The sequence below is a fragment of the Alligator sinensis genome, unplaced genomic scaffold, assembly GCF_000455745.1.
Source record: "Alligator sinensis unplaced genomic scaffold, ASM45574v1 scaffold969_2, whole genome shotgun sequence".
Classification (NCBI taxonomy): Eukaryota; Metazoa; Chordata; order Crocodylia; family Alligatoridae; genus Alligator; species Alligator sinensis.
The window spans coordinates 597,577-610,322 of NW_005842481.1; the positions used below are offsets into that span (position 1 = coordinate 597,577).

The window sequence follows — 12,746 nt, forward strand, 5'->3', positions numbered from 1 at the left end:
TCTTTCCCCTCCCTTTGCTAATGAAACTTTAAATATTCCATGCAAAGTGGTACAGCTACCATAGGTAGGGAAGAGAACATGCACTGGATCTAGGGGTATGGGTTTGAATTTCTTCAGGGCAGAGAAAAGAAAGCAGCAAACCTGGATCTCACACCTTGGATGACTTTTCTTACCTTTAGGCCAGGGTTGCTCAACCCCCAGCCCACAGAGCCATGTCCTCTGGCCCACAAGGCTCATCACAAGTCTGAAGATTTGGCAGGGGGAGGAGGGGTGGCTGTGTTAATTGTTGCTTTCCTACTGAGAAATTTGCAGGCTGACAGGGAGCCTCACAGGCAGGACAGCAAGGCCCTGCAAAGCTTTATTATGCAGGGCAGGGCCAGGTAGGGTAGGATCTAGACAGCATGAGGTGGATCTAGGCAATGCAAGGCTGGATCTAGATGCACAGGGCCCGATCTGGGCCACAACCCTGAAGATCTAGCCCATGAACCAGCCCCACACCACTCATTTGACCCATGGAGGCCAAAAGGTTGAACACTACTGCTCTAAGTTAATATGTGAGGGAGGATGGGAGTGCCACTTCCCTCTTCTAGTCGCACTGCAGGGGACTGCAACTGTGTTCCTGTAGGGTAGGCAGTCTAATTCAGTACACATGTGCTATGCATGCCCAGAGCATAATTACTGGATCAGACCACAGAAAGGACATAGGCAGGGAAATGCCTAGTAAGTGGATCCCAGCATGGCTTATGCATGAGGAGCACTAAGCCACTCAGTGCTGACAAGGCTTAGATGCTTCTGAGTATGTAAAGAAGAAGAATGTTAGATCCCAATGCCACTCTAGTAGTCAAAACTTGGGCACCTACAGTATTAGATTGGGCGGGGGGGAGGGGAAGAGTTTGAGCCCTAATTCCCTTAGTCTAATTTTCACACTTACGTACTTTTGTCTAATCCTAAAACACACATGCTCAATATTTCACAGAAAGTCTTGTTTCCAGTTGTTACAGTTCTTACACATTCTTTATTGGGATCCTGTCTCTGAAATATAGTATTTTTTTCTCACAAAGAACAGGCATCTTTTGTTGGGGGATGGGGTGTGCAAGTGGGGATACTAGTTTTCTACCCTGGATAAAAGCACCTTGCTTTGATTCCTGCCCCACAGTGCAACAGATCTCACATTATTATTCAGGCAGCTGAGGGAGCCAATTAATCGCTCACCGTTCTTCACTTCACAGTTGTTAATGATCCTCTCTCCTTTTTGTCTTGATGTTCCACTAATCAAGCTAGCCTTTCTTAATTTTGCTGTCTGGTTGCTGCTTCTAGTCTCTTTCCTCCTATTTCAGAGCCCTGGAAAGACTAGCTCTTTTCAAAAATCATAGATCTACCCATGGAGACCAGTCTTTAGAAACAGCTAGGGTTTCAGCTTTAGGTAAGCAAGAAAGGGTGGGCATATTAATGAAAGATTAGGCTTCAGCCATAACTCCAGAAAAATCTTTTTTCTTCATTTTGCCTTTCAAAAACAAGGTATATATTGTATTCCAGGGTGTACTGTACGTGATAAAATATGGTATCTTCCTTCATGTTGTATTTCTGTAAACTATTGTGCAAAACACTTAAACTGTATAAAAATACAGCCTGACGAATTGGTGGATAGGAGGGAAATTTTGAATTCTTTACCTATTTATTTATACAAGTTACTTTTCTAGCTATTAAAACCACAGCCCTTTCTTTGAACCACACACACACACACACACACACACACACACACACACACACACACACACACTATGGACATAGTCCTTTGTGAAGCCCACTTAGTACCAGACAGATGGATGCTTAGTACTAAACGGGCTTCACAGAGGAATACGTCCATAATCACATTTGCAAAAGCATTAGAAGTCACTTAAGCTATGTTTTAGAACTGTATATGTGTACGTGTTGTAAATCATTTCACTACAGTTTGAAAGTTCATAGTTCTCTGGAGATAAACTGCAGAAGCATATTTTCAGAGCATATGGTTTTAATTACAGCTAAGGGCTGCTGTCTCATGATCAGTAAACCTTGCTATGAAACTCAGCATTCCTGAAAACTTAATAAATACAGTGAAATCCAAGACAGGATTACATGGGACCAGGAGAAATGTCAAGTTTAGACAGGTTTTTTCTTATAGGAGGAAGCTTTCCAGGTAGGAAAGTATGTCAGGACCATAGAAATTTCCCAGATTGAACAAGTTTGCAGTTTACACAGGTTTCACTGCATTTTTTTTTTTAGAAGTCGAGAGAGATAAAATGTAAATTTCCCAAGCAACACTAAATCCCAATGCACATGTAATATTTTCTATTCTCCCTTATGTTGTTAATATACCTCAGTGACCCAGTTATGTTCTGCTATGCAGCCCAATAAGATGGTACCTTATTACCAGTGTTTTACCAGTACATTCACTCTCCTGAAACAAAGATAATACAAACTATTAGACAGAGAAAACAAACACTTCATCAGACAGAAATATATTGCAGTTCACTTAACATATACCAGCAAATGAAGATGTTTTTCTTTCTACCAGCAACTAATTACTACTTTGAACCAATATTTTTCCCTATTGGAATTTTTTAAAACGCGCCTGTTTCCTTGTGCTCATGGACTTATGACCTGAAAAGTTGCTCTCCTGAGCAAGCAGGCAGTGGCAGCTTATCTGGCAAGCTACTTCTTTCAAGGTGTAGCAGCAGTCCCCCCACTGCAAAGGAAATACTGAAGGAACCAATTCTTTTGACGAAAGAGATGGAAGGTGCTACCAAAGTTAGCCGCTATATTTTTCAAGAGTATCCTTACATGGCAAGAACAATGAACGTCTAGACCAGAGGTGCTTAAACCCTGGCCCATGACCTAGATCCATCCCTCAGCACCTTGTCATCCAGCCTGTAGGGCTCCCCATGGGTCCATTAGTAGCCAATGGACCATGGCTCTGTGCACTAGGTAGGGTGCACAGGGCAATGTGGGGGGCAATCCCAGCATGCATGGCTGGATGGAGGTGGCATGAGATGCCGAGAGCCTAATTCTGGTGCATGAAGTTCAGCTGAGGCAATGCAGGTGTCTGATCCCAGCATATAGGGCCAGGCCAGGGTAGTTTGGGACCCCAAAAACCCACACACGGAGCCAGAAAGAGGCAGCATGGGGTCCCAGATTGCTCAATCTCTGAATGTGGGACGAGACAGCAGTAGTGCAGTGCCCAATCCCAGTGCAGAGCCTGGCAGAGATGGAACAGGGTCCCAAAGTGTGTGAAGCCAAATGGAAGCAGCATGGGGTCCCAGGGCCCTGATTCTGGCATACAGGGCCAGGCAAGGGGTGGTGTAGTCCAGATCCAGGCATACAGGTCGAATCCTGATGTACAAGGTCCCATCTGGCCCATGGCCAGGCCCCATGCCACATTCAGCCCCCAGGGCCAAAAGGTTGAGCACCACTGCTCTAGATCAGTGGTGCTCAATCTTTTTATACTGGAGACATCCTGGGGGACTCGAGGCACCCCACAGAAAATGCCAGCTCTTAGTTTTCACTTGCTTTTTGACTATAGAAAAAAATAGAACAATTTTGTTGGGGCAAAGAACTCAAAAATACCACAATAGGACAGAATGTTTTTAACACTGTGCATTCTTCTTTGAAGTCTCAGAGCTTATCATGTGAATCATGTTTACATACTGAAAAGTGCTAACATTTTGGGACACCCTGCAGCACCCTTGAAAGGATCTCAAGGCAACCCAGGGTGCTGCAGCACCCTAGTTAAGAGTCCCTGTTTTAAACTAATGCCTTCTATGGAACAAACAACATACTAAAGGAACAGAAAACAATATAGATCTAATTGAGCTTCAACCATGAATCACATTTTTAAGATTCCATGGCTTTTCTGAACTTCCTTACATAAACACGAAAAAACAAACCACCACCAAAAACTCTACTCTCTACATAGTCATACATGTAAGAGTTGTGAGCTTTCCTAAAGGAAATTACTTTCTGTTTTGATGGCATGCATATTATACACACATATACATTGCATATGTGTATGTATATCATCAAAATTTAAGTCATTTGCAAACAGAAATAACATGTTTTGTTTTTTGTTTTTCTTTTGGTTTGGTTTTATGCATCTTTTGAACCCAGACCATTAAACATCCATATCATGTGCTCATGCACTAGATGTTAAATTTTGCGCACGCGCAAATTCTGTTTTATGGGGTTATTCTGTTGGGGGGTTTTAATAACAACCTGCACACAGCTAAACAAAGTTAAAAAGTTGGTTTATTTGAAACTGTGAAATCAAAGTCCAAAGAGATAAAAATGCTTAACAATGTCAATGGACAGCATACAAGAAAACTTGAGTTAAGCCATTCTGCTTCCTCCACCCCTATACCAAGGTGGAACTATAATATCACTTCTTGGCTTTCCCTGCTCCAAGACTCATTATATAAAAAGCTATCTTAAACAACATAACCTAAGGGGTTTTTTTGTTTTTTGGGGGTTTTTTTGGTAGATTTGTACCACTAAATTCCTCCCTAAAATAACTCCATTGACAAGAGAGTTGCAACAGAAATGAATCTGACCCATAATATGCTTATTGGCTTTATTTTTCAAGTTGACATTTTTATGGAACAGACTCTCTCTCCCCAGATCTCCCTACTAAATTGGTTCAAAAACTAAACTTAGCCAAATCACAGTTCAGATTAGTTTTTAGAGGCTCTTATTGGGACATTACTCTTAGCATACCAATGGGAAAAAATAGTAAAATGTCTTATTTATCTTTCTTCACCCTCTGTCATCCCAAATGAGTATGGTGTTATACAAATTTCAGTTCAATGTTTGCACAAAATGTCTGTTTTGCCAGATGGTAGATTCCAAATTAGTGTTTTAAAATGAAAAAAAAAGTTACCAGAATTCTAAATATATGACAGCATTTAAAAAATTTTCAGGTAAGAAAATATTAAGATTGTATCCAAAATATACTTTAAATAGTGGAAACTCAAATGGGCAGCCAGCATTCTTTTTCTTTGATTGTTTTCAAAACCTCAAGCCTTGTTAGATAACTCCATAAAAATAGCCAAAGTTACAATTAAAACTGAATTAAAGAAATAGGCTTGAAAAGAATACCTGTTGGCTAGGAAAAGACTGACTTTCATCATGTAAATCAATTGCACAAAAATTGTTAGTGGTGTAGTCTTAATTTCTATATATCAGTTTTGACCAGATCAGGATGACACCTTCCAAAGAAAATCACTAGAATGCCACAAAACCAACAACAAATTATTTAAGAAACATAGTAAACAGTTCAGCTTAGTGGTATTCTAGTGATTTTGGAATCTGTCATTTTGACCCGACCAAAACTAAATTTATTTAAAGAGCAAGTACAGTAGGGCAACAATAATATGAGGAACTACAGATCACGGACCTAATTTGTTTTAAGAATATTTCATTTTCCATACCCCTGTTAGTTCTTTGACGGTAATCACTGAGGTAGTCTTTGCAATGAGATGCACGTTCACTAGAAAAAAAAATCACTAGATCTACTGGTTTTAGATCACTGAATTATCTTTAGTAGTAAGTTGCAGTGACTCTTGGCCCTGATAGGACCAATTTAAGTCACTGAAGTCAACAGGAACTTACTGACTTCATCAATGACGTGGGACTGAAAGGTCCCATATCATCGATTCATCCAATCCAGCTTTTGGCTAGTTTTGGACTCCATTCCAAAAAGAAAAGGAGTTTGCTCTTTGAACCCATTTTCTCATTTGTAATTAGAAGGGACAATGTCCACTCACTGCATTATCCATCACTTGTTAAAAGCCAGCAGGTTTCCATTGGCTATTGTGACTCAAGATTGGGCTATGGAAGAAGCTATGTAAGTGAGCCTAAAAATGTCTCACTGTGCCAAGATGTTTTGATATATTTTTACAACAGGTATTCTCTACAACTTTCACTTCTTGACATAAGAAAGCAGCCAGATGCTGGTCAACAGGCTTTGAAATTTCATGTACAGGATTTGACTAGAGATTTTCCAACATCAGCAAAAAGTGACAGTAAAAATGCCTACCAGTTAAAGACAGTTTAGCATTTTGGAAGGAGGCAGGAGGAGAAATTACAACCTAAATCAGTCAATTTCCAGTAGATTAGAAAGACAATACTTCCCCTCCCCAAAAACACTGCTGCTGGCTAGCTATTGTATATTATTGAATCTGTAATTAATAAAGGTACTTTTCTTTTAAGGAGGGTAAAGAAGAAAAGATCTGCCATACAATGTGGTCTTAACAATGTCTCTAGGATTGTGGGAATCTGTTTTTTTCTTGGCGGGAGAAGCGTTAATGACACAATCATGTTCTTTAGTGGACAAAAGAAAAAAATTAGTTTAAATAAATTTAAATCAAACACCGTTGGCAAAATTTTTATCTACTGTCTCTCGGTATTTTAACCAACATTATGAACTTTATTTTTTTTAGAAAAAAGGCTGACATTGTCGGGGAGAGAGGGGGGAAGAAGGGAGGGGAGAAGTTTAACAAAAGAGACATTTTACATGGCAGCATAAAAATCAAAACGGAGGAAAACAGAAAACAAAACACCCCCCCCCACTACTCCACAAGAAAGTAAACAGCTAAAACAAGTTCCCAGAACAATGAATCTGAAGGATGCACCTTCTTCAGATATAAGATCATTGCTGCCTTGTTCAAGAACAGTCACAACTGAGTGTGGTTTTGTGTACTACTGTAACCCTCCAATGGGTCAGTTTGTAAGTTAAAAGAAATAAACCAATGCAATAAATTTCTGAACTAAGGATGCAGTTGATTGCTTTATACTGGTGTTTTAAAACACTTTTTACATACCTTTTGTTTCAGGTTTTAAACTCAAACTGTGCTTTACATTTTTAAGTTCAGACATACTGAAACCTAGCAGCACAGATGGTTTGCGATTTTTTATCGCCTTTAGGCACATATATCGTCTTTTCCCAAAAAAGGATGCAACATCAACTTTCCATGCACCCAGTTCCAAAGACAGTAATTCCAGCTCCTTTTTAGATGGGTAGGGCCTCCTGTGAAAATAATCTTTCAGAAACTGCTTTTGACCTTCATGAGACTTGTGTTCATGCTGTTTAGGATCTAATGCTAGAATATGGAGGTCCTCACTTGAAGGAGGCCCTTTTATCTCTATCCTGCTTTCAGTTTTTTGTCGTTTGCAAGGCACTCCCCCTTGATTCCCTTCCTTTTCTGGAACTAGAGCTGTACTGGCATTTAACATCTGTGGCTGCTGTTCTTTGTTCCTTTGGTCCTCTATAACAGAGCAGAAATCAGATTGCTTTCTCTTAGCAGGTAAGGTAACAGGATCTTGCCTTTCACCATTGACCAACATCAAGTCTTTCTTTTCAGAACGCTCAAGCTGCATCTTCATGTCTGAGTTGCTATCTTTTGGAGCACTTCTGCAGCGGAGCAAATGCACAGCAATTGCTGTCAGAGTCATGTTTCCAGTGTATACCCCACAGCAGTGGATACACTTGAAAGCAGGCGACTTTAAAATTGTGTGCACAGTTGGCATTATATGGTGCCTCTCTTTCAAATGCAGTTCATAGGCTTCTTTGTCAACAAAAGTACCAAAACAAAAGGGGCACGTCAATACTTTTTTGCTGACCCTAGTATTCATTTCAGTGGTTTGAGGCTTCACCTTGATGTAAACAGGTACAAGTGTCCTCGAGTTTACTCCAACAAGCACCGCCAAATGGACTTCCTTTTCACCAAGTTCTTCTTTTGGCAATACTGTACTAAAATCAAAATGTGGAATTATTAGTTCCCCCTCAGCATCGTTATCTATTTGGAAGCCTCTGTTGCTGTAATCTGCATGCAATTTCTTTTTCCCATTGTGCACGGACCTATTGTGTTCAACAAGACTTTTTAGATTGTGGAAAGTAAACGTACAAAACAAGCAAGCTAAACCATGCATGAGTAGATGTTTCAAAAGCTCTTCTTCACACAGGAAACATTTACAAGAGAAACAGCGGACAGTCTTCTCTTTCATCCACCGGAGAAAGGGTGCACATGCTGCAAGTTTTTCTGGATCAACGGTTTCCTCAGTTTTTACCACATTGTGCTTATGAGCCACTTCCATGTGCACCTGGTAGACGTTTGATGGGAAAAGTTCGTTGCAAACAGGGCATGTTTTCCACTGCTTTGCCTGTTTGACAGCTTGGCTCATTTCAGGGCCAGGAGGAGAAGCCGGTACAGACATATTCTGGGAAGAAGTCACTATTACAGGAGGAGAAGGTGCACTGGCTGGAGAGTGAGAGAGCTGGGTTACTGCCCCAGACTGCATTAACTGAATAGGCATTTGTGGAGGTGTAACAGTTGCTACTCCACCACCAGCTGGAACAGGCAAAGTAACTGAAACCGGAGCAAGGGTGTACGTTGGGATCCCATTTACCTGTTTGCCCGTTGGAATCAACTGTCTCAGTATAGGCCCAGTAGTCAGGAAAGCAGTGTTTTGAGAAACACTAGGCCTGACTGGTTGATTTACAGGGAGAATCCCTGAGTTTGCAGGCTGATTAAGCTGGAGAATTCCAGGTCTGACAGGCTGTCTAACAGGAACCACAGCTGGTGCAACAGGCTGATTAAGCTGAAGAACCCCTGGCGTGACTGTCTGGGCCATCGGCAGAACCCCAGGACCTACAGCTCGATTCACATTCCCAACTGGTCGATTCACAGGAAGAAGCCCCGGTGCAACAGGTCTATTTACTGGGAGAACCCCCGGTACAACAGGTCTGGTTATAGGACCTACAGGCTGAGTTATGGGAAGTGCCCCAGATACAACTGAACTATTTATTGTACCAATGGGCTGATTAACAGGAAAAAGCCCAGGCCTGACGGGTTCGTTGAGAGGAAGAACTGCTGCACCAACAGGTCTATTTATGGTCCCAACAGGTTTATTAAAGGGGATGATCCCTGGCCTGACAGGTTGATTGAGGGGAAGCCTATGGGAAACAAAGACAGGCTGTGGAACTGACGGTTGAATATTAACACTATTCTGACCTACTGGAAGAGGACTGGATACAAGCGTAACATGTGGTGGAGTAACACCTGGAGCAGAAATGGTATGTGTAATGCTACCCGAGGCACTTGAAACAGGCAGTGGTCTGACTGCATTTGGAACTGCTTTTGCTGGTATGACAGCTTGGTTTTGATTATTCCGTGGAAATGCAAGCTGAATACAAGCTGGAGAAGTAACTGAGCCAGCTTGTACAGTGGAGGGAACTAAGGATGGAGCAGATATACTTGTGGGAGGCTTAGGAGCAATATGCATTTGCTTCACAAGGCCTGGTTTCTTAATATGTTCTGAAATCACTGATCGAAGTTTATTCTCCAGATCTCTGTGTGTTTCAGATGTCAAGACATGATACATTAAAGAATCTTGGCTGTTTGCTGAGGCATTACACTTTTTGCAGTAATATTCAACAAAATTCTCAACAAAATTCTCATCACTTTCATCAGGTTTCAGGCCAAAATAGGTGCTTATTAAGTTCTGAAAGTGGTTCATTAACACATGTTTCTTCATATTGTAATATAACGTATCTGTAAAGTGACATTTTAGACATGTGAAGTTTATAATGTCACTCCTGAATTGTTTCATGCCACCTAAAATGCTCACTGTATAGTTCTGTATTTTCTTAGAAGAAGAATGGAACATTCTGAGGTGTTTTCCCACTACTTTGTGATCAGAAACAAATGCACATTTTGGGCAAGGAACCACCAACTCTTGGTCCATTTCATCATCATGGTAACGGTGCAAATGATTCTTGAATGAAGTAAGCAATTTTGATGAAAACTTGCATAGGCTACAGCAGTAAGGCTTTGTCCTGTACCTCTGCAAACAAACAAAACAAAACAAAGTGTTCACACAGTACTGCATCATTTTCAAATGAAACGGGATATTAGAAGCTGGCAGTTTCTATCAAGCATCAAAATGCCTACACCATGTAGAACGTAAGCCTCTGAAACTGTCAGACATATGCAAAGATAAGCTTAGTGGTGGAACACATGGCAAAAAACAGTCAATGGACTCAGGCTCCTTTAAATTCCTTTATATAAGGTCTAACAAGGCTCAACTCAGTTCTACATCTCTTGGTCAAATAAATAATAAGAACTCCAGTCTCCTAAGAATTTGGCACAGAATAAGGCAATAGAATTAGGACACAGGAGTTGAATCTTGAGTAATCAAAAGTGGAAACAATTTTTATTTAGACTATGTAAAGCTCTGCCTGTTTGAATTAGATGTTAACCGAAGTCAACCCACACACATTGGGGAAAAGAAAAAAAAAATAATCTTTGTTTATTTTTAACAAATCTTTAACATTTTGTCCTTCACCAAAAGGGCATGGGATAAATACGGATTCTTCACCAATTTCACCAAGCAATCCTAGACAAGATTAGACAACCTAATCTTGGCCTCCTCCTACTTTTGGAGCATTAAGAGAAAAATATGTTAAGACCTTTCAGTCATCTTCTATTCACAGGAAACCAACAAAATATACAAAGCAATGACTTCCCTATAAAGTATATCCTTTTACACTAATGTTTTACATCTCTAAACAATTTTACTCTACCATATTCTTTACAAATACACATATTTAAAACTGAAGAGCTTTCCAGCACTGTCCTCAAATTTAACCAATACTTATTAAAAATAGTGTTCTCCAGATGCTTCCACTGTAAAGTGTTACATTTTTATTATGAATTTTCACTCAGCATTTTAAGTTGCTCTTTATTCTCAGGTGGAAAAAATCCTGCTCATCTCTGGCAACCACTTTGGTCACCTATTTTCAATCTTCTAAGGTTTTGGTACAGAGACTCATCTAAATGCTACTGTAACGTATAAGAAAAATCATCCCTTATTTCTCAAAGCACTGTTCTGTTCCACGTGAGAATGCTTCTTAATGCTTACTGTTGTCTAATTCCTCTTACTGAACGTTTCTCTCTCTCTCTCTCTGAATCCGAGTAAGGGAAAATAACTACAAAAATGACAGTTTTGCTCTTCTCTGGTTTGGCTTTTGTCATTATACCCAAAGTCACTTGTTGTTATGGTTTAGAGTGGCCACTAGGAAGGACTGATGAATTCCTACAGTTCCCCTCACCCAAATTCATGGCACTAAACAATTACAATCAGCTCTCCTGGCACAGCCAGCCCACTTAATTGAGAGAAACAGACATCATTCATCCTGTAGGATAAGGTCCTACTGCTCCCAGGCAGGGCAACACTCAGGGCATACCTATAGCAAACAGGGGAACCCCAGATTTCCCTGCTTACAGAGGCATGCCCCAAGTCAGAAGTCCCGGGTATGCCTCTGCAAACAGGGAAACCCAGGCAGGCTCTCCCCCAAGGCTTCAGAGTCTGATCCTATGTGCCCTCAGAATTCCTTAGCAAGTCCAAAGGTTCGGCTGGAGAATGTTCCAGGCTGCCCGCATACGCTCTCTAACCTTAAAACAAGCAGACATCTGCCACAAAACAGCAGCACAAATCAAGACTACCTTTTGTTATGGCCACAAATATGGGCATTTGGGGTCCGATAAAGGGAACAGATGTCTATTTGTGTCTGCTTTGTGCCATCATAAGAATTTTTATGGAGGCACAAAGGCGATGTCTGTTCACAGCCAAAGAGTACCAACATCTTTAATTTCCCATTTCTGAGGTGGTCAAGTCACAGTGTGTGGCCAGAGTGGACTTGAATGACATAAGCACAAGGTGACATTTCTCAGGTCACATCTTTGTGTATCTATGGTATTTTTTGCTATTCCTCCCATGATGGAGCCAAAAGATCAGAAGTCAATTTTGTTTCTTTTTTGGTTTTCTGTCCCAAGGAATTCATTTCAGTCAACCCAACATTTCTGGCAAGTACACAAAGAATTCTTCACAACAGCGAGTGGTGCAGTCATTAAACTAGACAGCTACTATTCAGATTTTAAAAGATGGGATAGTGAGCTTCTTTCACAGCAATGGAATATTCTGATAAGAAACTCTTTACGCATTCTCTGAGCATGTGTTTCTCTGCAGAATTAGGATAAAACTGTCAGAACTCATAATAAATCACTTATGTACTTTAAATGCTACCAAATTTTAATCACCCCTTCCCTCTAATCCACCATAAATAATTTATTTTTGGTAGTTTAGGGCACGTGTATTCTATTACTTGATAAACTCCTCTCCAGAACCAACCTCTTTTCCAACTTAGGTAATTTGGCTAAACACAAAAGGTGGTACAAACTATTGTGCCTCATACTTTTCATCCATGGCTCAAATGATTATTTGTAAACTCAAATGGTAACAAGCTCCAAGAAGATTAAAATCTAAAATGTGTAACTTTATGATACTGTATCACTTAACAGTGTACCCAGAGTCTGAAAAAGCAGGATCATTTGGAAGAATGCAAGTTAGTCCCAATCAAAAGGAAGAGTTCCAAAACAGCAATTTTCAATTTTTCTGTGACCTTCCCCATATTATATATGAGACATGGCATTAGAGAGAAAAAAGCAGAGAGAGCAAGGGGAACGTAAACAGAAAGTGGATCCATCTTTCCTAAAACTGATATGTTATTTTAAAGCCAGACCAATTAAAATTAGGATTACTCATTTGAAACAAACTGCCATATTTTCTTCCATACAACACTCCTTGGAATATAATATGCATCTTGTTTTTGAAAGGCAGAATGAAGGGGGGGAAAAAAAGAGTTTTCCACAATT

At 40.3% G+C, this 12,746-nt stretch overlaps 1 protein-coding gene across 2 annotated transcripts in view; it reads right to left on the reverse strand.

Annotated features, from left to right (window-relative positions):
* Positions 1-6,474: 6,474 nt before the first annotated feature.
* Positions 6,475-12,746, reverse strand: part of ADNP2 (ADNP homeobox 2) — a 17,015-nt gene continuing 10,743 nt past the window's right edge. For both annotated transcript variants that reach the window (XM_006031088.3, XM_025212764.1), the window contains one exon: positions 6,475-9,876. In XM_006031088.3, the coding sequence (XP_006031150.1) occupies positions 6,847-9,876 (3,030 nt within the window). In that variant the 3' untranslated portion in view covers positions 6,475-6,846. The remainder of the gene's footprint in view (positions 9,877-12,746) is intronic.